Here is a 22,373-nt window from a genome sequence, read left to right as displayed (position 1 = left end):
TTAATAAAGGTATGAACCTTTATTAAAAGGTATGCCTGGCCATACTTTCTTTTAAATTAAAAATAAATTTAATTTTTATTGATATATTTTGTTTTTACATCTTCTTCATTTCTGAATATATCCCTCCCCTTTCCCAATGAGTTATTTTTATCATAAAAATAAAAGAAAAAAGAAAAAGAATATTTTAAAAGCAGTTCAGCAAAATTAGTTAATACATCATTGGACTTTGACAGTGTATGAAATGTTACACATCTATAGTCCCCTTCCTTTTTGAAGAAGAGAGACAGGTGAATTTTCTGATATTTTCTCTTCTTTAAGGAGAAGCTTGGTCATTATTATTACCCAGTATCCAGTTTTAGGGGGTAGGAGTGGGGTTCATTGTTATAGTCATTGCATATTTTTTTTTCCTTGTTCTACTTATTTCATTCATTCTTCATCAATTCTGGCCTTCTCATGCTTCTTTGAATTCTTCTTATTCATTTTTTTCTTACAGTATGGTAATATTTCCTTACATTCAAGAACCAAATTTTGTTTAGTCAATTGCCAATTGATGGGAGCATCTCTTGTTTTCAGTTCTTTGGAACCATAAAATATGCAGCTATGAATATTTTTGTGAATATGAGACCTTTCTTTCTGTTTTTGGCTTGGTAAAGGCATATGCCTAGTAATGGAATCTCATGGTGGCACTTCTAATGAAGTATCAGAAATAGGACTGGGAACTAGGTCTTCCTGACACGAAGGCCAGAACTCTATACTGCATCTTACTTTGTATATAATAGTTGCTTAATATATGCTTTTGTATATGGTACTTAATAGGTGCTTTTTGAATTGAATTGGAAATAAATAAGGGGATAGTAAGAGAGCTCCTAGCTAACTGCCTTTGATGAATTTAATTAACTAATGTGGCTAGCCTAGGTGAACTATATTTGGGGGCCTGAAAGAATTGGCTAATGTGGTTAATGGGCTACTGTCAAAGATATTTGCAAGATGGTGGAGGATGGGAACATTACAGCAAGATTGGAGGGGGGCCAAATGTTGCTCCAGTTGTCCAAAGCTAGAAAAGAATGGAATCTGGAAACTATAGACCAGTGAGCTTAATTTGGATCCTTGGCTAAAATCTAGAACAATAGAAAATTGAAAAGACAATAAGTAGATTGTTAGAAAAGGAAACAGTGTTCATAAAAACATGCTGTTACCAAGAGCAAGTCTTGCCAGACTCTGTTTCCTTTTCCTTATGGGATTACTAAACTGGTTGATCAAGGGAATCCTAGAGACATGGTTTGTCTAGATTTTTTTTTTTTGAGGCAATCAGGGTTAAGTGACTTGCCCAGATGCCAAATTTGAACTCAGGTTCTCCTGACTCCAACAAAGGTACTCTGCCAGCTGAGCTATCTAGCTGCCCCATTTATGTAGATTTTAAGAAAGCATTTGATAGAATCTCAGGCTGTGTTTATGGAAAAGATGGGAGGGTATGGATTAGACAAATAGTGGTACATTAAAATGGATTTGGAATGATTGAATGGCCAGTTTCAAAGAACAATCATTAATGGTTTGATGAAAGCTTAAAAGGAGGTCTCCAGTAGAGTGCCTCAGGGGTCTGTGCTTGGCCCTGTAATGTTTAACATTTTTATGAATGACTTCAAATTTTTCAGATGACATGAAACCAGGAGGGATAGGGATAACTAAATTACAGGATGATAAGAGTCATGATTCCAAAACATCTTGACATGTTTGACCGTTGGGTTGAATCTAATAAAATGTACTTTAAATCAAGTCAACAAGCATTTATTAAGCTTATACTACATGCCAGCCACTGTACTAAATACTGGGGGTGCACAGAGAGACTGAAGATAGTCCCTGCTCTCAATGAGCCCCCAGGCTAGGGGGCAAGAAACATGAAAGCAACTATGTATAAACAAGATACATGCAGAATCAATTGGAGATCATCTCAGAGAGAAGGCACTGGGATTTGGGATTGGGAAGGGTTGGAAAAGGCCTCTTATAGAAAGTGAGATTTTAACTGTGCCTTAAAGAAAGCCAGGGAAGCAAGGAGACAGGGATGAAGAATGCACAAAACTGAGAATAGGTGAGAGAAAGTGTAAAGCCTTTCACTTGGGTTCAAAACATCAGTTTTATAAGTATAAAGCTTAGTTAGATGGAATTTTGTCTGAAAAAATATCTAGGGGTTTAAATGGACTGTAACCAAAATATGAGTTGATAGTGGGCCATAGCATCCAAATCTAATATCAAGTCAGCAAGCATTTATTAAAGACCTATTATGTGCTAGGCACTGTACTGAGTGCAAAAGATAGTCCTTTTCCCAAGGAGCTCACAATCTCAAGGATCTTAGGCTGCATCAAGTGGCATAATGTGTAAGACCAGGGAGATGGCAGTGGTTCAATCCTCCACCCTGGTCAGAACACATAGATTGCATTTAGTTTTGGGAAATGCATTTTAGAAAGGGCATTGATACGCTGGAAAGTATCCAGTGTTGGACAATTAAGATGGTTATGAGTTTCAAGTTTATGCCATATGAGAGTTGTTTGAAGGCACTGATGATACAAAAACTATGTGTTGGGGGTAGGGGTGGGGAGCAATAATTACATTCAAGTGTTGGAAGGCCTGGGCCATAATTTGTTCTTCCTGACCCCTGACCCCAGAGTTCAGGGCTAGGGGTAATGGGTAAAATTTGCAAAGGCAAATCCAGGCTTTAGGTAAAGAAATATATTCTCATAATCTGAGCTACTCTAACAGAGATGGACTTGCCTTGGGAAGTAGAGGCCTTTGTGCAAAGGCTGGCTGATCACTCATCTGATCTTCCATAGAGGGGTTTCTTCTTCAGGCTTGGGCTGGACTTGATGGCCTCTGAGGTCTCTTCTAGTGCTAAGATTATTCTGTGATTTTGTGAGTCAGATAGTCTGTGGTTAGCACTAACCTGTGACCCAGAAATGTAGACCTGGGCTTACATGGACCAAGGTCAGTCTTGGGGATTTGTCACAAATTGCCCTTTTTCTGTTTCATGCTCCCACCCTGGCTCTCCCTTGGGAATATCAGGGTGAGGTTAAATGTCCCAGTACAGGTTTTCCCCTGATAAGAGGGAGGGCTGTGCAAAGTCACTAGTCTCGATTTCTCTCCAGAGCCATCTGGGTCCAGTGGTCAGATATTCATCAAGACAAATGGAGATGGCCCAGGATGCAATGGGAGACCCTGGCCCTTTTAGGCTAAGGCCTTTTCAGGTTCTCACTTAGAGTGAGGCAACGCCCATTCAGTGAATAGGCCTTTTTAAGAAGTGAGTCAAGGGATGGTCCCTTTAATTAAAAATAAAAATCAAACTGGGAGGGGAAGACCCTTAGAGTTGCTGACAAAAAGAGAAACAGTTACTATTTACATTAATTGCAAGTCATGTCATCATCTCCCTGATGTCATGGTCCTCTCTGAGACAAAGGATAGGCCATACACAAGTCCCTAATATCAGGATTTATTCTGTGAAGTTTGAATTTAGTCAAAGAGCCACACTTGAGGACCTAGAGGGTTACATGTGGCCTCGAGGCTGCAGGTTCCCCACCTCTGATACAGAGTCAACTTCTTTCCCTCAGTCCAGCCCACAGAACTCTCAGAGCAAACAAAGACACAGGCTCTGGGCTTGTTCCTTCATGTTGTGGCTCCCTCTTTTGCTGCTCCTTGGCCAGAGCTCCTGCGTGATTCTGTAGCTCCTTCTCTTGGTCCAGCATTGTCTGGCAATTTCTCATCTTCCTAGGCTGCTTGGTCCAGGGCCTTGGCTGAATCCTGGAGACTTGGTCATAGAGTCCCTCTGTTTGCCTAGGAAACTCCTCCATCCGTCATTCACTGCAGCTTCTACTCTTGTCTCTGTAATTTCCAGTCTGGCCCAGGAACTCCTTAATCTTTCACTAATTCCTCCACATATGGAGCCATATGATTCTCTTCTCTCCTGGGGCTCTGTGATTCTGTTTGAGGAGCTTTTAGGCTGCATGAGTTTCTCTCCAGGGAACCAGAGGCTGATTGTCCAACTGGCTTTTCTCTGGCTTTCTTGGCTGAGGTTGACTCCATGCCTGTCTGCCTCTGAACTTCCTTTTAGAGGCCAAGTTTAGGGGTATAGCTCATATATACCCCATAGCTCAGGAGTATAATTCTCAATGACTCACACAGTCATACTCAAATGTCACATTAAAGGGAACGTTTACACCTTGGGAAGACAATCTTCAAAGACAAAAGCTTTATCCTTTAACATTGACTGGTTGCCTCCTGGCCATACCTTTCATATAACATTCTATGATTTTGAGATTCTAGCATTCTGTGATTTTATGTTTCTAAATTCTAGCATTTTCTAGGGAAGGTGGCCTAGCCATACCAGATTTTAATCTGTATTATAAAGCAAAAGTCATTAAAACTACTTGGTACTGGCTGAGGAATAGAGATTGGGTACATGAGACTCAGCAGTCAATGACTATAGTCATCTGTTTGATTAACCCAAAGACCCCAGTTTTTGGGATAAGAATGCACTATTTGACAAAAAATGGGGAGAAAACTGGAACATAGTATGGCAGAAATTGGGCATAGACCAATATCTAACACCATACACCAAAATAAAGTCAAAATGGGTACACAATCTAGGTATAAAGTCTGATACTGTAAGCAATCCAGGAGAGCAAGGAATAGTTTACCTGTCAGATCCATGGAGAGGGAAAGACTTTATGATGAAACAAGAGTTAGGGAGCATTACAAAATGCAAAATGGATAATTTTGATTACATTAAATCAAAAAGGTTTTGTACAAATAAGGCCAATATCACCAAGATTAAAAGGGAAGTGGAAAATTGGGAAAGAATTTTTATAACCAATGTCTCTGATAAAGGCCTCATTTCTAAAATATACAAAGAATTGAGTCAAATCTATATGAATACAAGTCACTCCCCAATTGATAAATGGTCAAAGGATATGAACAGGCAGTTCTCAGAAGATGAAATTAAAGATATCTATAAGCATATGAAAAAATGTCTTCAATCACTAGTGATTAGAGAAATGCAAATCAAAACAACTCTAAGGTACCACATCTCACTGGCCAGATTGGGATGACAAAACAGGAAAATGATAAATGCTGGAGAGGATGTGGAAAAATTGGAACATTAATGCATTATTGGTGGAGTTGTGAACTGATCCAGTCATTCTGGAGAGCAATCTGGAACTATGCTCAAAGGGCTATAAATAAGTGCATACCCTTTGACCCAACAATACCACTTCTAGGGGTGTGTCCCAAAGAGATCATAGCAGTGGGAGGAAGATCCATATGTACAAAAATATTTATAGTAGCTCTTTTTGTGGTGGCAAAGAATTGGAAATCAAGGGGATGCCCATCAACTGGGGAATAGCTGAACAAGTTGTGGCATATGAATGTAATGGAATACTACTGTGCTATAAGAAATGAGGAGCAGATGGACTTCACAATAACCTGGAGAGACTTATATAAACTGATGCTGAGCGAGAAGAGCAGAACCAGGAGAAATCTGTACATAATCACAGACATAACGTATGTGTGATGACTAACTTCAATAGAGTGGGCTCTTCTCAGCAATCTAAGATTATAAGACAACTCCAAAAGACTCATGATCAAAAGACATACCCATATCCAGAGAAAGAGATGCGGAGTCTGAATGCAGATTGAAACAAACTACTTGCTCTGCTTCTTTTCCTTGTTTTGTTTTGTTTCCTCTTTCCTACTGATCATTCCATCAGTTATAATCCTTCTTTACAACCTGACTAATGATTAATGTGAAGATACTTGTAGATCCTATATTCGAGTGCATGTCACCATGAGGGGAGAGGGAGAGGGAGGGGGAGAAAATTTGAAACTCAAGGGACTATGGAACTGAATGTTGTAAACTAAAAGTAAATAAACAAAAAAAAATTCTAGCGTTTTGTGATTCTCAGATTTTGTGATTCCATGATTCTGACATTCTATGATTCTTTGATTTTAGGATTTGAATATCCTGTGATTCTATGAGCCATCAGGCCAGCAAGCATTTATTAAGTGACCACTACATGCTCAGGGCTGGGGATACAAAGAAAGTCAAAAACAGTTGTTGCCTTCAAGGAGCTCACATTCTAATGAACGAAACTCAAAATGTAATGGGGGACCCAACATGAAAACAACTGCGCCAGGCATATGCAAGGTCCATTGGAAATGGTCTCACAGGGAAGGCACTAACATTCTAACATTCCTTGATTCAAATATCCTGCAATTTGGTGACTCTAAGGTGCTAACATTCTGGGTGACTCCATCACTTGAGAGTCTTGAGGTCACATGAGGTCACTCCTCCTTTGCCATGCTATGATCCAGTGGCTCTCTCTCAGCATTGTCTTCTTTCCTTAGGTGATTTCATCTGGTCAGCAAGCATTTATTAAGCACTTTATGTTCCAGGCTCTGTGCTAAGTGCAGGGAATACCTACCCTCAAAGAGTTCACATTCTAATACAGATGAAAACATACAAACAATTATGAGCATAAAAGACAGAAACAGGAGGCGGCTAGGTGGCGCAGTGAATAGAGCACCGGCCCTGGAGTCAGGAGGACCTGAGTTCAAATCTGGCCTCAGACACTTAACACAAAAAGTAGCCATGTGACCTTGGGCAAGTCACTTAACCCCAATTGCCCTCCAAAAAGCAAAAAAAAAAAAAAGAAACAGCTTGGAAGGTTGGTCTTTGTCCCTTATTCTGGAAAAGGATCATGACATCAGGGAGGTGATACCATGACATGCAAGTGAATTGGATTTAAGTGAGGGAGTACTGTGCAAAGTCACCAGCCTCACTTTCTCCTCTGGAGCCATCTGGGTCCAATAACCAGACACACATCAGAATGATTGGAGAAAGGTAGGTAAGATAATATGGAAGACACTAGCAGAAGGTAGGAGTTTAGCTGGAACTTGAAGCAAGCTGGGAAGCCAGGAGGTAGAAGTGAAAAGGGGGAGCATTCCAAATATAGAGGACAGCCAGGGAAATGACACAAAGCTGGGAGTTAAAATAGCAAGAAGTCCAGTGACTCTGGATGGTAGATACAACATGCAGAGGGAAGTGTAAGAAAACTAGAAGGTAGGAAGGGGTCAGATTATTAGAGGCTTTAAATATCACACATAGCATTTTTTTATTTGATCTTGGAGGGAAGAGGGAGCCACTGGAGTTTATTGAGCAGGGATAAGGACATGATCAGATCTGCACTTTAGGAAAATCACATTGGTGGTGAATTGGAGGCAGGAGACCCACTGAAAAGCTATTGCAAAGTTTAGGCATAAGTTGATGAGAGCCTGAATCAGGGTTGTGACTATGTGAGTATAGAGAAGGGAATGAATACAAGTGATGTTTTGAAGGTATAAATGATAAGATTTGACAACAGAGTGACTATGTAGTGTGAGTACGACCATCTCTAGGATCAGATCTAGGCTGTAAGCGTAAGTGACTGGGAGGATGGTGGTGTCTTCAACAATAACAGGGAGATTTGGAAGAAGGGAGGGCCTGGGAGAAAGTTAGGAGTTCTTTTTTCAGATGTGATGAGTTTGAGATGCTTAAGGGACAACCAGCTTGAGATATCCAAAAGGCAGTGGGTGATATGAGACTGCAGAAAGGTGGGATCCAGCAAAGACAGAAAGAGGTAGGATGAATAAGCCCACTTCATCCCTCTGCCTACTGATTTCTACTCTACCCCCTACAACCATAGTGAAATCTCAACCATTTTCAAAAGACCCTCTCTTGATCTGTCCATTCCCTTCTAGTGCTCATCCCTCTCTCTCTTCTCCCTTTTATGGCTAAACTCCTTGAGAAGACTGTCTACAACTGGTGCTTCCACTTCCTTTCCTCTCGCTTTCTTCTTGACTCTTTGCAGTCTGGATTCCAGTTTCATCATTCCATCCAAACTGCTCTCTCCAAAGTTGCTGATGAGATATCTCTTAATCGTCAAATCTAACAGCCTTTCTTTAATCCTCCTCTATCTTGACCTCTTGGAGCTGTAAATCACCCTCGATGGCATTCTTATTTCTCTAAGTTTCCATGACCCTGCTCTCTCTTGGTTCTCCCCCTACCTTTTTCTCAGTTTTCTCTGCTAGATCTTCATCTAGATCATACCCACTAGCCATGGGTGTAACCTCAGGGCTCTGTCCCGGGCCACCCTCTTTTCTTCCTCTATCTCATTTGATTTCATTGGCTTCTTGGTTTCAGTTTGTCATCTCCATGCAGATGATTCAGATCTTTTTGTTCAATTCTAACTTCCCTCTGTGCTTCCACTCTCTCATCTCCAACTTCCTGTTAGATATCTCTAACTGTATGTCCTATAGACATCTTAAACTCAACATATCCAAAGATGAACTCGTTATCTTTCCTTTCAAGCCTAACTTCTCTATTACTGTCAAGCTCCCAACTAGGCTCCCAACTTAGGTATCATCCTTGATTAATCCCTCAGTTTTTCTCAACCCCTATATCCAATCAGCTGCCAAGTCTGATCTTTTCTGCCTAATATCTCTGGTATATTCCTTCTTCTCTCAGTAATTGCTGCTGCCCCAGTGCAGGCCCTCATCACCTTATACTTTTCCCCTATAACAATTGCCCAGTAATTTTTCCTCCTTTGGTATTCACACTATTCAAATTTATCAACCAATATCAACCAATTATGGACCATTATCTGGTGACCTCCCAGGACATTTTTTTCTTAAGGAGTTCAATGCCTGGCTCACAGTCTTTCTCTCCACCAAAATTCCTACCTTTATAGTAAGAGTCTTGAACATATATACCTATATGTATGTGTGTATGTGTATACTCCCTCAAATGTCCTAACATCTCAGTTACCCAATCTTCTCAATTCCCATGAACCCCTCCTACATGCCATTAGATCGTTGTAGCCTAAATCTTACCATCCTCCATAAGTATTCTACTTCCATGTTCATGAACTCTGAAATGCCTTTATCTGATCATAATCTTTTTTTTTTAATTCCACCTCTCCCTCTGCTTTATAACCTTATTCTTTCTCCTCAATAAGATCACCAATCCTTCTATCCCTAATTTTTTTCCATTGTCATCATCCCTGCCCTGGCTATATTCTCCTCCTTTCCCTACTGAAATAACCTTTTGGTTGGTCTCCCTGCCTCAAATCTCTCTCCATTCCAATCCATTCTCCATTTAGCTGTCAAATTCCTAAAGTTGATAAAGTCTGACCTAGTCACTCTCATATTCAGTAAATTCTAATAGCTCCCTATTGCCTCCAGAGTCAAGCATAAATTCTTCTTTTTTGGCTTTTAAGGCCCTGCATAACCTGTTCCCTTCTAATCTTTCCAGACATCTTACACTTTATTCCCTGCCATGTATTCCTGTAGCAGCAAGCACCCCAGCATCCCCAGGGTGGCTGCCAACACAGCTTCTTAGATCTGCTTTTCTGAAGGAAAGCAATTCAAAATGGGTTAACAAGCTTACTTTAATCAATCAAACATATATTGTTTACCTTGTTCAGGGGAAAGTCAGCACCCCAAACTTCAGAGTATACAGTCAGAAGTTCAAGAAAGCAGAAAAACATATCAAGTAGACAGGCCTCCAAACGGTCTGCTCATTACATCCATACCAAACCACAGTTACCAGAGAGGGAAGCATCAACATCTGGGTTTTCAAAGGGGGGGGGGGGGAAGCTCAACAGCTGCCCAGAGTCTCGTCAGGTCAAATCACACAACACTTCTCAAAGTGAGCCCCAAAGCAAAGCCTCACATCAGGAATTATATAGCCTTCTCCTGGGTCAGAGAATTTAACCACCCTCTTGATCCACTGCCCAATCACACAGCATCAAGATGTGGGCGTTCCTGAAAACCAAGCCTCCTGCCACAGGCTCCATGTGACCATATTCAGCCTATTAGGGGGCACAGTATATTTTCAAATCAAGAAAGGTTCTCAGAGTCTCTTAAGCCTATCAAAGGGCCTAGGGGCAGGGAAGATCTTTAAATTTGCAGTAATCTAATTTTGAACTTTAAGATCCCTTTTGTGTTGGAAAAAGTAGCAGGTACTTAACACTTAATAACTGATCAAGCCTCTGATTGGGGGAACAGAAGGTATGAACTCCTGCCCCTTGTTACTGACTAACAGGAAGTTGGCTGAAGGAAGTGAAGTAGGTAATACTGTGTATATAAGAAAAGCCCCAAAGGATCAGTCAGAATTTCTTGAGACTTAGATATGGTGGCAGAACAGCTACAGAAGAATGGAAAACTGAGTCCTGAAAACTTGTGATTGTGGAGCTTCTTCTGAACAGGATCCCAGGAGCCCTAAATCCCGGAGCTAGGAGCCCCGGAGCCCAGGAGCCAGGAGCCCAGGTGACTGAAGCATGACCAGGATGCTGAGACTTTGTTTGTTTGTGGCTTGGTTGAGCCTTGAATTCCTTGGAGAAGAAGTGGTGAAGGAACTGACCCTGTGAACGCTAGTGTGGAGCAGGACCTCCCCAGAGAGCTGGTCAAGGAACTGGGAGCTGTCTGCCATTGAACCCAGGTGACAGTCTGTTGCATCTAGGTAGAATCTAGAATCCCCATGGAAGGGGATCCAGGGAATCTGAGAACAGGCCCCAAGTCAAGATGAAAAGACCTTTCCCTGGGTACTGAGTAATTATGGAATTAGAGTTTAGTAGTGACCTAAGGTGTGGAGGGTTTTGTTTATGATACTTAGTAAGACTTTACTGAATAAGTGACTGATTGTACTTTGAGTACTTTGACTATTGTTATGACTAATGACTGATTGAGTTAATCAAGACTTTGCCCCAAGAGTGGAAGACTTTGACTTTGTACTTTGATACTACTGATAAGTGACTGATTGAATTAACTTAAGAGTGACTATTTTACTTTGAGACTATGTTGTGAATATTATATTGTGATTTTCTGTGATAAGTTGTAACATGGTGAATGCTGTATTTTGAATTATACTGTGCCTTGATTTTCCATGGATGTTTTGCTTTTGTTGTGGAATAGAGTGATCACTATACTGAGTAATTAGAACCTTTAAAAAGCTGTTCACAGTAGCAGTTCTTCTGGAAAGCTTCTGTGCATGGCATCCCCAATCCAGGGACACTGGCCTCTTTATTTTTCATTGAACACAACACTCAGTCTCCCGATTTGAAGCATTTTTACTGACTGTTCCCCATGCCTCTCCCTCTACATCTCTGACTCCTGCCTTCCCTAATTTTTTCTAAGTCTCAACTAAAACCCCACCTTCTGCAAGAAGCCCCCAAGTCCTAGCCTTTGTACTTTCTGTGTTGAGTTTCTCTCATTTATCCTGTGCAGAGATTATTTGTATGTAGTAGTTTGTATATTGTCTCCTCCATTAGACTGTGAGCTCCTTGAGAGCCAAGATTATTTTTTGCTTTTCATTGCCAGCATTTAGCATAGACTGGAATATAGCAGGCACTTAATAAATGCTGGTTGACTACCTGACTGACAGATTGTGGAGGGCGTAGAAAGGAGAAGTGGATAGTACAAGTGTAGATGACTTTCTCAAGTATCTTCATCAAGAGGGGGAGGAGAAAAGATGATAGCCAGAAGGGATGGTAGAATCAAGCAAAGTTTTAAATTTTTTTTTTAAGGATGGGGGAGATATGAACATGTTTAAAGCAGCAGAGAAGGAACCAGTAATTAAGGAGAGATTGACGATGACAGAGAGAGTGGGGATAATAGGAAAATCAATCTTTGGGAGAAGACTGAATTGCTTGAGATCAAGGATTCATGTAGAGGGTTAGCCTTGGCAAGGAGAAGAGCTACCTCTTCATGAGAGACAGGATGGGTATCAAGGGAAGAAATCTGAGTGATAATGAGATGAGGAGGAAAGAAGAGAGAAATCTTGATGAATGATTTCAATTTTTTTCATTGCACTAATAGGTTAGTCTTCAGTTAAAAGTGTAGGAAAAAGGATTCCATGAGAAGATTGAAGAGGAAAGAAAAGATTTGTGATAGTCACTGTGGTGAGTGGAACAGGTAATTAATTAGGGAGGCATAAAAGGATTGCCTTGTTGCAGTGAGAGACCAGTTAAGATTATATAATATAAATTTTCAATAGACAGAACAATTTTGTGACCATCCAGTATATGAATAATCAATTTAATAAGCCAAGTCAAAAAGCATTTATTAAGCACCTACTATGTACCTGTCACTGTGCTAAATGCTAGAGAGTTAAAAAAAAAACAAAAAGGAAAGGAAAAAAGCCCCTACCTTCAAAGAGCTTGCAGTCTAATTAGAATAGGAGTGAAGATGGTGGGAGTAATCCAAGGAGGTGACTAGTCAACCTTGATTAGGCAAGGGATTCAAATGTGGAAGAAAGTGTAGGGCTGAATTGGTTCACAAAGGAGTAGAGATAGGGAAAGGAGGAGAATATAGCTAGGGCAGGGATGATGACAATGGAAAAAAGTTAGAGATAGAAGAATTGGTGATCTTATTGAGGAGAAAGAATAAGGTTAAATGTTATAAAGCAGAGGGAGAGGTGGAATTTAAAAAAAGATTATGATCAGATAAAGGCATTTCAGAGTTCATGAACATGGAATTAGAATACTTATAGAGGATGGTAAGATTTAGGCTACAACGATCTAATGGCATGTAGGAGAGGTTCATGGGAATTGAGAAAATTGGGGAACTGAGAAGTTAGGACATTTGAGGGAGTATACACATGCACACATACATATGGGTATATATGTTCAAGACTCTTAATATAAAGGTAGGAATTTTGGTGGAGAGAAAGACTGTGAGCCAGGCACTGAACTCCTTAAGAAAAAAATGTCGGGGGAGGCCATCAGATAATGGTCCATAATTGGTTGATATTGGTTAATAAATTTGAATAGTGTGAATACCAAAGGAGGAAAAATTACTGGGCATGTTATAGGGGAAAAGTCTGGAGGTGGCAGTAGGGAGCAAGGAGTATTCTAACTCTCCCACTAGCAGTGAGTAAATCAGGAGATAGGAGTGAACATGTAACCAGTCTTGGGAAGGGTAGCCAGAGGTATGGTACCATTCAGAGGTAACCATATCTCAGTGAGTTCTGAAGATAGAAGGTGTGAGAAAAGAAAAGGTATAAGATGAAAATGAATTTGTCATTATGGAGCCGGCATTCCAAAGAGCACAGTGGAAGGGGAAGGTAGATCTGGAGTGGGACATTTTGGGGGAACAGAAGTAGGGCTGAGGGTCCAGAAACTGTGTCATGGTCCCTTTTACAAGGTCTATTAATCCTCAAGGGATGGATACCTTCTCAAACTGGGGCCTGAGGGAAGATAGTGACCCAGCAATATCAATAGTCATAATAGTTGGTTCTTATGCTTCCATTTACAAAGTGATTCATTTCCTCCTGATAGGCCTGTAAGGTATGTAGTACAAGAATTATCACAGCCATTTCACAGATGAGGAAACAGAGGTTCAGATAGGGTCATAGAACTGGAGTTGGAAGTGACCTCAGAGGACATCCTCTGGAACCCCCTCATTTAATGGTTAAGAAATGGTTGCTCATTGAATCTAGATTTAGAGCATTTTATAAAACCAGGGAAGTGACTTGTTTGGTGTCACGTGGCTAAGGGATAGAGAGTAACATTTTGTTCTTCCATTCCCAGTGTATTTGCTGGGTTATTTGCATGGGGGAAGAGGAAAAGGGAGAAAAAAGTAGGGTCACAAATAGAAATAGAGAAGCTCTGCTGGGGAACTGCTTGGGGGAAGGGGACCCACCCTGAGGCATCGGGAACTTCATAGACTTCCTGGAAAGACCGGTCTTTCAGAAGAGGAACCAGAGCAAGCAATGCTTCATGAAGCATGACGTCCAACCTCAGAAAGGGAAGTCAGCTCTGTTGCAGTCAACAGAGGGCGCCACCAGTGGTCAGGACCTGCCCCAGGCACCGGGAGGCTCAGACTGAGGGGCACAGTTCTGGGCTGGTCATCCCAGCCATCTTTAGAACCTGCGGCTTTCTCTTTGTCAGGGAGCACATAGATGTGTTTCATCTTCACCGAGCAGGAGGCTGCCTCACGTGGGCTCATCAAGGGGGCTGCTACAGCAATTTGCACATTTAATACGACTTTTCTCAGCTGCCCTTGGAAATCAATCTGTTCTCGGGAAGTCTCTACCTGGCAACCGCCGCTTAGTGGCTTGGGAATGGCCCTGATGGAAACTGGAAGGGTTTTTTCAAGGGAGGAAGCCAGTTCTCCCATCCTTCGTGCATCAGAGAGACAACCTGTCCCTTTCCTCTGACCTTCAGGAAGGAGCCCTTGTCTCTCGGTGGGGGTGGGAGGGAGGGAGGGAGGGGATGGCTCAGACTTCTGCTTCCAGGCAGTCCCAGGCCAGGATCAGGGAGGCAGGGAGGAGGGGGCAGACTCAGGAAAGCTCTGCCTTGTCCAGGATGTGCCGACCCGGGCCTCAGTGTCACAGTCATCATCAGATAGGGAGCTTTGATGTGGAGGGGATTCAGAAGAAGGTGGGAAAACAGAGCTGGGGGCCCTCACTCCAGGTCATTGCCATACTGGAGTCAGTATGTTGTTTAGTTCATTTTTGACTCTTCCTGACCCCATTTGGGGTTTTCTTGTCAAAGATACTAGAGTACTTTGCCATTTCCTTCTCTGGCTCAATTTATAGATGAGGAAACCGAGGCAAGCAGGGTGAAGTGACTTGCCCAGGATCACAGAGCTTGTAAGTATCTGAGGCTGGATTTGAACCCAGGAAGATGGGTCTTCCTGGCACACTAGCCACTGTGCCAACTGGATTCCATTCTCAGCTCATTCTCTGTGTATGTAGCCTGTGGTAAATCTGAGGCCATAAACTATAATCCCAGCTCTGCTGCAGCTGGCAAAGTAGTTAGCTACTTAGCTCTCCCTAGGCCTTTACAGGTGCCCCTGTAAAGTCCGGACGATAAAATATGGTAGGAAAAGAGCAATGAACTTGAGAACAGAAGGCTTGGGAGCAAACCTTTGATCTGATACCCTTGACCAAGTCATTCAGATTCACTTGGCCTCAGTAATTTCATCTGTAAAATGGGGCTAATCTTTTTCTACCAGACTCATAGGTCTGTTGTGGGTAAAGTGTTTTGGACACCTTAAAATTTTAGAGAAATTGGAGCTATTTCCCCCCTTTCCCCGCTATGATCACTATTCCCTAGAAGGCTAGTTCTGTGCATGGAAGAAATGCTCAGCTCACTTCATGGTGTGAGTTGAGGAACACTGGTCCCTATGGCCTATTTTGTAATTCTCACCCCTGGAGTTACTACTCCCCCCACTAGATTTCAGTGATGACTTTCCTCATTAGACCTCATAGAGCATTTCTCTTTCACCTCTTTGGTGTTCTTACCGTGTCATGCTATATATGATAGTTATCTTTGATGGCACCCTCTTCCTAGATTATGAGCTCCGTGAGGGCCAGAATGGTGTCTTACCTAAGCTTTGCATGTTCTCTAATTCCCAGCACAGGGCTCTGCATGAAGTAGGTGTTTAATACATATTGGTGAAATTTTTTTTAAAAAAAGTGTTATTCTTCTGGGGGTCATTTTCTCCACAAGGCTGTTGTGAAAAGGATGGATGAGATCATACATAGATAACTCAGAAGGGAGGGGAATAAGATGTAATGGAAGGAGCTCCTAGGGTGAGTTTTGGCTGAGCCATTTTTCACTGTGGAATCTTGAGCACACCATCATCATCATCATATTCGTCATCATAGCTCGCATTCCTTTAGTGTCTTAAGACTGTGAGCGAACTTTGAGTGGGGATTACTTCATTCTTTATAGTTGCATTCCCATAGTGCCTAACACATAGTAGGTCTTAATAAGTACTTGTGGACTGAATGATTGATTAAGGTTTTTACAAAATGTTTTCCTCGTAACAGCCCTTGGAGAGAGGCAGTACAAGAATTCTAACTCCCTGTTTTACAGTTGAAAAAAAACAAGACACAGGGAGATTGACTTACCCAGAGTTGTATTTAGTAAATGTCAGAGCTGGTACTCTATCCTAGATCCTTATAATTTTAGTACTAGGTTATGCTGTTTTCATTATACAATATTGTCTTCCTGTTAGAGCTGGAAGGGCCATTTATTCTAACCCTTACATTTTTATGGATAATGATTTTTAAGGCCAAGAGAAGAGAAAGGACTCCAAGGTCAAGTTCACAACAGGTTTGCCTTTCAATTCAGTCTTTTTCTCTGATCTTTGGTTCAATGTGTAGATGTATTTCGCCAAATAGACTGTGAACTTCTTGAGGGGAAAACCCATTTCTTTTCCTTTTCTGTATCCCCTACAGGACTGGGCACACAATAGGCACTCAATAAAAGCTTATTTATTGATTGGTTAGTGATTCTGTTTTCCATAGAGAATTAGAATGGGGCTTCTGACTCACTACCTACATAAGATATGAGTTACAGTTTTTTAATTAGTAGGGCGTATTGAGTCATTCAGACTCACCAGCCTTTCTTGTGACCAAAACAAAGTCCTGCTGACTTCCCCGACTTTCTTTACGTCCCAACTAAAGTCCCATCTTTCCCAGGGCACCCTTCCTAATCCCTCTTAATTCTAGTGCCTTCTCTCTTTTGGTTATTTTCTATTTGTACACATTTGTTTGCCTCTTGTCTCCCCCATTAGATTGTAAGCTCCTTGAGGGCAGGGACTGTCTTTTGCCTCTTTTTGTATCCCTGGCATTTAGCACAGTGCCTGGAACATAGTAGAGCCTGGTACAAAAATGAATGTTTATTGATTAACTGATCCACATGAGTGGAGGGAGTTTTCAAACCAATAGTTTCCCTTGCTAATGAAATCAAAGGTCTGGAACAACAACAAAAAAAATATCACATCTGCTGGCAAATTACCCTTTGGTGAAAGGTGTACCTAGATCCCAGGAAGATGGAAATAAGATTTTTCTTTCTATTAGATTGTTACCTAATAATCAAACCCTCCTTTGAGAGAGGGAAAGAAAAATGAGTAGGGAAAGAAAAATGTTTAATGCCCAAAGTCTCTTGCCCCTCATGGAACGTGAACAAAAAGCTCCAAGGCCTAAAAGTTATAGGGTCATAGATTTGGAGCTGAAAGGGACCTCGGAAGCTAACTACTCTATCTGAACCCCATTTTATAGCTGAAGAAACTGAGGTTGAGAGTGATTTTCCCAAGGTCACTCAAGTAGTGTCAGAGGTGAGATTTGAACCCAGGTCTTTTGACTTAAAATCAGATATTTTTACTATGTTTCATTGCACTATTACCAAGTGATTCCTTTGAAGTCCTCATTGCCTTCTTTTTGAGCTCTCTCAAATAGCAATTTCCTTGGGAGGGAGAAACAGCTACTTCCTTCCCCTTTCTAGAAAAGGTTCCTGTCCTTGAGCTAAGGGCATGTGTGTTACTGGGTAGGCCCACCATTACATTGGTAATGTGGTGGTCATTATGATGGATAGCAACAACTCTGGATGGGAAGAGTGTTCTCAGTTGTCCTTGGTTCCACTGTCCCTTACAGTGTCTGTAGTTAACAGCTAATCCCATCTGGTTGTGTGAATGGGGAGGGCGGCAGTAAAGAGTCCGTCTCTCTGCTACTTAGTCAGCACAGGAATATTTCTCCATGGGTCACAGGTTCAGGGGATGCCTTTCTAGCAGAAACACAGGGCAGGATTATGATTCAAGACTGTAACCCTAGGATTCTTAATCTTTTTTTTTGTGTTATAGACATCTTTGGCAGTCTAGTCTATGGACCCCTCAGAATAATTATTTGCTTTCCAATCCTAAAGTATTTTATTTTAGGCATGTAGGATTCCTCAGAATAATGGTTTCAAAATGCATAAAATAAAATATGTAGGATTACAAAGGAAACCAGTTATATTGAAATAAAGATGTAGGGTTGGTTTTTTTTTCTTATCTATGTTCACAGACATCTATCCATGGATACCTCAGGGGTCCATGAAGAGGGAAATGGTTCTGTTACTTTAATGAGGGTCACTCTCCCTTCTGACCTGATGTCTGCTAGAAGAACTTTCAATGGCACTATATGTCTTCTAAGACAGTGAACCAGACCAATGGAACCTAGAGTGACAAAAAGCAGCAGGCAGCTGTTCTGGAGTTGACCTGTCCTCCTATTGCTTTTTTTTTGACCTTGTAGCTGTGCAGGGAGAAGGGTCTGAATGACACTATTCCTACTTTTCTTCTCTCCCAGGGGTGCTATGGGACACCCTCCTGACCTTGCATGCTGACCTACAGCTGCTCTGACCAGGTAGTGTCCTGAATAGCAAGACCTGGTTTGTCAGTCCTTCCCTGCACTCCTTACGTCCCCTGTAGAAGTCGTCTAGAAATGCCCATCTGGGCCAAAGAAAGGTTATCCAGGGCCAGTCTATAGGATTCCTTGTCTGCTTTATTTATTTACTTTTTTAGCAAGCCATATGATTTTGTTCTTGTGAGGAACTCCCTTAAACAAAGCAGATAAAAATAATAGTGATAAATAAAGCTGATAATAGGTTTAGAGAAATGCCCAGGGTCACGTAGCCAGCATGTGGTGGAGATGGGACTTGAGCCCAAATCTTCCCAACTCCAAAGCCCCTCTCTTTTTTTTTTCAAAAGCAATTGGGGTTAAGTAACTTGCTTAAGGTTACACGGCCAGGTGTTTCTGAGTGGGTGCTAAGTGTCTGAGCCCGGATTCGATCCTAGGTCATCCTGACTCTGGGGCTGGTGCTCTTACTCGCTGTGCTACCTGGCCGCCCCCAAAGCCCCTCTCTTATCCACTATATCAGGCTACCTCTGGTTCGTTTTATATATTTAAGATTGTTGTTAAGGACTCAATTGTTACCATGTAGAGTTTTGTTATTGACAGTTTTGTATGTTGTTTAGGGATTCCCAAGCATGGATCACTTGTGCTCAATAGTTCAACCTGGTGCTAGACCAGCCAATTTTATTATTGAGCTAAGAATTCCCCTACCGTCTCTATTCTGATGATCTCCATCAAGTATTTCTCTTCCTAGAGTAAACTCTGGAGAGTTTTTGGTGCCGCTTTAGGGTCCTAGGCCAGAGGTGTTACCTCCTGGGTGTTGCCTGAACCAGATGAAAAAAGTCATCATGAAATATTTAACAAAGTAAATAAAAATACAATGAAACAAAGATAACATTACATTTTAAAACTAAGCCACTGTGCAGCCATCAGGGATCCTGATGTATGGATTAGTGGCGAGTTGGACACCAGTGTTCTAGACCAAGGCCAAAGGATCTGAGGAGACCTGGCGCCCCAAATGAATTAGGGGTGCATAGATTCAAAGCTCGCTGGAAGATGGGAGCAGCTCCCAGGTCACCAGTAACACGTTTGCTTGTTTTCCAGAAGGGAGAAACAATATTGATACAGGGCTTTATAGCTACAAAGGGCTTTACTTCTGTTATTTCATTTGAGCTTTGTGAGGCAAGAAGTCAAGGGGTTGTTATTCTCATTTTGCAGATGAGGAAATTAGGACCAGAGAAGGGGAAGGATTTGTCTGAAACTCCATAGCCTAGTAACTGGCAGACTTGGGCCTCCTACACAGGTTTTACTTCTCATTGATCCCCATGGGCTTTATTTTCAGGTCCCTGAAAGAAGCTTCAACTTTCCTCTTTCTGCCTGGAACTGGAGAGTCTTCAGGAATCCCTGGAAATTGGTCCTTCCATCCTCACTGGAGCTGCTTCTGCTGGGTCCCAATTACTGGACATGAATAGTGGCATACTCAGAATGGAGACCCTTCCTCTCCACTGGGCTCATAGACTGAGGATTTTTACCCATGTGTTGGAGATCAGCATATACAATCTCATTGTTTTTGGTTGGCTGGAAATGTAAAGAAAAAAGGCTTTGGTAAGGAGGTTTGGGGGAAGGGAGGAGGAATCTTATCGGTGAAGCCAAAATCTATATGGATAAGGTATATAAGTGTATATTTTAAAAAACCAAAGCAAACCAAACCAAACCTGATTCCTTCCTCTCAGGCCTGCCTCATTCGATGACCTTGGGCTTTGGAAGAGATGGTCTTGACCTAGAGAGTTTAAAAGACTTGCCCAAGGTCACCTAGGTATTGAATGTCAAAGGTAGGATTTGAACCCAGGTCCACTGGCCTCAAAGTCATGGTTTCTTCCACTTTGCCACTCTGTTAAATCTCTTCTGGCTCTGGGCATTCTAGGTTCTATGTCCTATAAGTCTGTGGGCCAGGGTGGGAAGAAAAGCTAAAGAATTCCCAATTTCAGAAGAATCACAAAAGAAAACTGTCTCATTCCCTTACTCTTTTTGTTCCAACATCTGCATCCTCACAAGGATGGTTATGAAGCTATGTATGATCTCTCAGCCCATATCCCTGTCAGCCAGAGGGGGATCATAGATGACCTGGAAATCCCTTGAATCTCCTTCATTCCTTTTGCCAAAGCACATCTTCCCCTAGTAACTTTTCCTTCTTGACCTTTTTTTTTGACCTTTACCAATCTCCTTCCTCCCCCTCCCTCATCCTATCACTATCAGGGACCCAGGCTTTTCTGCTTCTAACTAAAAGACACAGACTACTGTGGACCCATTCAGCCAATGTCAAAGTGCTAAATTCTAGGGCAGGTTCCTATCTGGTCCTTAGGAAAGCTAGGGCCAGGACCCAAACTCTACTTTTTTTGTGTAACTTCAGTCATCACCTAAGATCACAGGTCATAAGAATTAAAGTTAGAAAGGGCCTTAGAAGTCACATAGTCCAATCCCCTTTTTTTATGGTTGAAGAAATCGAGGCCCATAGAAATGGATTGCTTTGCCCAAGGTCACAAGTGCCAGCTTCTCTAGGCTCTCGTTCTGTGGAATGAAGGACATGGCAGGATCCATGCTCCTCTTCTAAGGATGAATTAATATTCCCTAAGGATGAATAAATTAATATTAACTCTTTGAGGCACCAAATAATGAATCAACAAGCAATTATTGAGTGCTTGCTTTGTGCCAAGCTGCAGGCTAGGTGTTGGGAATATAAAGATTAAAAGGAAGCAGTCCCTGCCCTCAAGGAGCTTATATTCTATTAGGGAAGGCAATGTGAAACATATCATCACTCCCTCACCTATACATGATAAATGCAAAATAAATTCAAGGTAACTAGGGAGGAAGGGCATGGGGGAATCAAGAAAAGCTCAGTGTAGAAGGCGGTGCTTGAGCAGAACCTGTTAAAGCTAGGAAGAATGGCTACAAAGTGGAAGGTGATGAGAGTGCATCCCAGCCATGTGGGACGTTCAGCATAGAGGCATGGAGACAGGTGGAGTGCCATGTGTGAGAAGCTGCAAGAAGGCCAGCTTGGCTGGCTCATGGCATGTCGGACAGAGTCACTTCTAATGAGACCGAAAGGTTAAGCAGGGGCCAGGTTGTAAAGGACTGTCAAAGCTCACCCACCACCTGGATGACCTTGAGTAATTTCTTCTTTCCCTACTTCAATTTCTTCCTTTGGAAAGTGAAATAGTAGAATTAGGTGATCTGAGGCCCCTTCCACTTCTAAATCTTATGATCTCTGATGCTTTGGGCTTTCAGAGCCCAATGCTAGTGATTATGTAAAAGACATTCCCAATGACTAGGCTCCCCAGAAGGCTATTCGAGGCTCCTGTTGAGGTTACTGGAGATCACTGCCTCCACTTCAGTGGAAGGAGCCGGATTCCTCTGCAGCCACAGATGGTATCCTGGCACCGAATGAGAGACCAGGAAATCCATGAGTTGATACAGACACCAGGGTGGGTGACTTTTCAGGCCTTTGGGGTGCATTTACTCATCAGTCCTGCCATGTAGGGCTCTCATGGGGAGATAAACATTAGATTCCTGTGAATTCCTGTTGGGTGTTAACTGGGACCATGGAAGTAACTGGAGTCAGCCCTATTTCCATCTGGACTCTGCCCCAAAGGGGGCTAGTGGGGACACAAGGAGTACTTAAACAAGTTTCCCAAGGAAACAGGGAGGAAGAAGGAAGAAAGAGGGGAGAGGGCAGATTGGGTAGGAGAAGGGAAGTTGGGCCCCTTGGCCGAGTAGAATAAAATGTGGGGAGATCTGGATTCAAGTCCTGACTTTGATACTGCTACACAGTGTAAATCTAGGAAGTCATTTTCCCTCTCTAGGACCTAATTTTCTCACCTGTAAAAATAAATGAATTAATTTATCTATAGATAAATGAATAAATAAGTAAATGAATGCATAAATAAATAGATGAATAAACAAACAAAAGGGAGAGTTGGACAAGATGGTCTTTAAAGTTATTTCTAAGGGCAGCAAAGTGGCACAGTGGATAGAGTGTCAGATCTGAGTTCAGATTTGACCTCAGATATTTACTAACTACAAGTATGACCCTGGGTAAGTCACTTAGCTCTGCCTCAGTTTCCTCATCTGTCAAATGAGCTGGAGAAGGAAACGGCAAACCACTCCAGTATCTTTG

At 41.9% G+C, this 22,373-nt stretch overlaps 1 protein-coding gene across 4 annotated transcripts in view; it reads right to left on the bottom strand.

Moving 5' to 3' along the window:
• Window positions 1–22,373, bottom strand: part of LOC138141827 (tyrosine-protein phosphatase non-receptor type substrate 1-like) — a 73,179-nt gene that overhangs the window by 24,558 nt on the left and 26,248 nt on the right. For 2 of the 4 annotated variants that reach the window (XM_069062704.1, XM_069062700.1), the window contains one exon: window positions 18,333–19,777. The exons of 1 other annotated variant lie outside the window; for it this stretch is intronic. In XM_069062704.1, coding sequence (XP_068918805.1) covers window positions 19,655–19,777 — 123 coding nt within the window. In that variant the 3' untranslated portion in view covers window positions 18,333–19,654. Of the gene's footprint in view, window positions 1–18,332; window positions 19,778–20,717; window positions 20,828–22,373 lie in introns of those variants that run through there. One more of the 4 variants, XM_069062703.1, reaches the window with a different exon arrangement.

This window comes from Petaurus breviceps, unplaced genomic scaffold (genome assembly GCF_028583685.1).
Source record: "Petaurus breviceps papuanus isolate PSGF00001 unplaced genomic scaffold, PetGlider_PUasm1.0 90503, whole genome shotgun sequence".
Lineage (NCBI taxonomy): Eukaryota > Metazoa > Chordata > Mammalia > Diprotodontia > Petauridae > Petaurus > Petaurus breviceps.
Note: the sequence above shows the minus strand (reverse complement) of the source record. Positions and strands in the feature narration are given on the sequence as shown.